Source organism: Gavialis gangeticus, unplaced genomic scaffold (genome assembly GCF_001723915.1).
Source record: "Gavialis gangeticus isolate Ggan-Ray unplaced genomic scaffold, GavGan_comp1, whole genome shotgun sequence".
Taxonomy (NCBI): Eukaryota; Metazoa; Chordata; order Crocodylia; family Gavialidae; genus Gavialis; species Gavialis gangeticus.
Genome location: NW_017729032.1, coordinates 181934410 through 181937630, shown reverse-complemented (window position 1 = coordinate 181937630; position 3221 = coordinate 181934410). Strand labels below are relative to the sequence as shown.

General features: G+C 44.6%; 1 protein-coding gene across 1 annotated transcript in view; it reads left to right on the top strand.

The window, feature by feature from the left end:
* ADGRG2 (adhesion G protein-coupled receptor G2) overlaps positions 1 to 3221 on the top strand; it is a 141045-nt gene that overhangs the window by 27885 nt on the left and 109939 nt on the right. Inside the window, exon 2 of the mRNA XM_019524802.1 lies at positions 1346 to 1464. Coding sequence (XP_019380347.1) covers positions 1347 to 1464 — 118 coding nt within the window. The 5' untranslated portion in view covers position 1346. The remainder of the gene's footprint in view (positions 1 to 1345; positions 1465 to 3221) is intronic.

Here is a 3221-nt window from a genome sequence, read left to right as displayed (position 1 = left end):
TTTTTCTCCTTCTTCTTTCATATACATTCACATTCATATATATTCATACATTCATACTAATTGGTGACTCGCCTGTCACTCATTTGTAATCCCTTTCTCCCAAGTCATAACGTATTAGGGACAGTAGCCTATTCCTGTGGAACATTTTGGATTTAAGTGATTCAAAAAATGATATAATCTGCTAGTTTTGTCATTCATATTGGTATGTCTAAATCTTTTCTCTACCCATTGCTTCTCTTTGGTTCATCCTTTGCATCTCTGTGTAATTGGCACTGTCCAGATATATGCATTGGATCTTTCCCTTTCAGGTAACCTTAATTATTAACAACCTGATAGACCTTGCAAAAAAGTACCTTCTTACAAGTACCTACAGCTATGGCTGTGGTTACAGCTGCAATTAGGAGTTTCAAAACAAGTGCCTGAAGTTGGATCCTAAACTCTGTTTTACAGATGTAGATAGATGTTACTGTTTGTTTTTTTTAAAGCACTGAGCATCCCATTTACTTTCAGTTTATAGCTCGTTGGCAGATTAAGATTTATTGGGGCCCTGGGCAAATGAAAAATTGGAGGTCCCCCCCCACGCCCCATTGGAGGCCTCTACCCTGATTCAACTGCCATCAGAGACAATCTGCAGTGGCTGTTTGGTAACAAGCCAGGCGCAGGGATCAGAGCCAGGATCAGGCCTGGGCTGGTGGTGTTGGTGGCATGGGCAGAAGCTGTGGGCCTGGCTGGGTACCAAGCGGCCAAGATGCCTTGGCCCTTTGCCTACCTTGCAGCCAAGCTGCATTGCGCCCTGGAGTGTGTTGGGCTGAAACTTGTGCTCCTCAACACCTCACCAGGTACCCCCAGATCAGGACCCCCTGGGAATGGTACCATCTGCATCAGGACACCCCTGCTGGGAACAGAACCCCCTGTGGGCCCATGCAGTAATCTGCCTCTGATATAGCTAATGCCTGGATAGTTAGTTATTCATAGTATACTAATAAATGTTTACACCTATTTGAACGCTTATAATTGCCTTGCTTTTCACCTCCTGTTGGAAGTTAACAGATTAAACCTTCAGCCTTGCAAAGATGCATGCTTATACATAGCTCTGACCATATTTGTAAGTCTTTGCAGGATTGGACTGTAGTCTCTTTTTCCCTTCCTGTCAACAGTGGCTTCTGTTAGGATTCTTGCAACTTCTGATATTCTAAAGGAAGAACATCAGCAAGTTTGGGTAGAAACAGAAGGGTTGAAAAGATTTATAGCCATGGCTTGAAAGTGTCATCTCTTATTATATTTATAGTCCTGTTCTTTCTCTGGTCATTGTTACAGAATATGATTTTTCCCTTGTGTATTCTAGAATGATTGCCTTTGGAATACATTACTGCTGTGCCAGCAGAATCCAGGAGCTTTTACTGAAATTCAAGATTTCTCTAGCTATCATTTTACTTCACTTGTTGCTGACCACAGCAGGCAAAGGTAAAATATCTTTCTCCTTACTTATCCAACACTGATATTGATACATTTATCACTGTTTTCTGTGGGTGTAATTTTCACATGTGCTTACCACTGGCTTATTTCTGTTGATATTGATATCAACAATATGATTCCCATTGACGTGTATGAGAGCAGAATGTTAGTACTGAGCACTCTTGACTATTCAGCCACGCGTCTACAGTTTTTCTTTATTGTAAATAAAGGAATCAGGTAGAAATCATTTCATAATAGCAATGGATGAGAAAAGAGAGAAAATCCAGCATATAGTAATGCGGGTTACTTTCCAGCTAATCTAGAAACTAGAACTGTTACTGGTTTCACAATTACCTTTATTATGGAGTTCTTACAGTTACAGATTTCTTGTTTTTGCATTGACAGTTGCAGTGGTTCTTTCAAAATGTAGCTCTAAAACTTTTTCAATAAAAGCATCACATATACACTTTTACACAAATGGCTCATTTATGGCCTCATGAATGTGAACATTGAGAAGCTCAAGAGTGCTCTCCATCCAGGTGGGTAAATAGCTACAGTATTATGCTTACGTGTATCATTTTGGAGGAGCAAGTGAAGAGATGTCTCTTCCCAAACGTGCACTGGAATTATTCCCCCAGTGTTCTCTCCAGTGCATTCTGTAGCCCATGTTCACTTCACCCTGAATTTCTTTCTTTTCGGCTGCTAGTTTTGTCAGCAGCCCTAGTTCTCTGTTTCATTTTATGTAAGGTACCAAATCATGCAAGTTCCCTGTCAAGGTATACTGGGAAAAGAAGAGCTCTTTGCACTCTTTCTAACTTCTAGAATACCTCTGTATGGAAGGGTGTGACCTCTATCTTCAGGGGAAGGAAGAAAGAACATGAAACAAATAGATTTTAGTTTCAGAACTCCTAGATGTTCAAGAAAAATATGGCAAAACCTTTTATAAAAAAATCTTGAAATATCCTGTTAGTTAAGACAAATTACAAGATATAGAGGTACATAACAAACTAAGATTTTTTTTATGACCACTGGTTTTAATGGATGTAGTGAGTCAGATGTGTTACTGGTTGACAAACACTTGTACATAAAGTAATGATAATTGCTTTTGCTACTTATATGACAGATCTCGCAAACGCATAGATATTCAGGAGCATAGTCAGTTCTAATGCAGCTTTACTAATATAAGTAAAGTCACTCAGCTATTTATGGGCCAGGCCCATGGTGGCAGGACCCGGCGTGGTGCACAGGGACCGCGCGCCATGCCCAGACAGGTCCTGCTGCCATGGGCACAGCCCAGCCGGGTGGCAGAGGGGCCCCGAGGGTGGCGCAACCAGGCTGGGCCTGGCATGTGGTCCCTGTGTGCCACACTGGTTCCTGTCATCATGACCTGGCCTGGCTGGGCGGCAAAGAGTCCCCAAGGCCTGGGTGGGTCTGGCACACAGTCCCCATGTGCCATGCCAGGTCCTGCCACCAAGGGCCTGGCTGGGTGGCAGACTGTCCCCAGGGCTGGCAGGACCTGGCTGGGCCTGGCGCGTGGTCCCTGCGTGCCATGCCAGGTCCTGCCACCATGGCTCAGAGCACCCCACTCCCGCTGTTCCTGCTAAAGGTAAGTTATGGGCCCTGGGTGGGGGGGGCTGTGGCCCTCCAGGGTGCCTGGGACCCTGGGTTAGGGGGCTGGCGCCCTGTGGGGGATAGGGGCTGTGGTCTTCCAGGGGGGAGTTGGGGCCCTGTGGTGGAGGGGCATTCTATGTTCTGTGGGGGGGGGG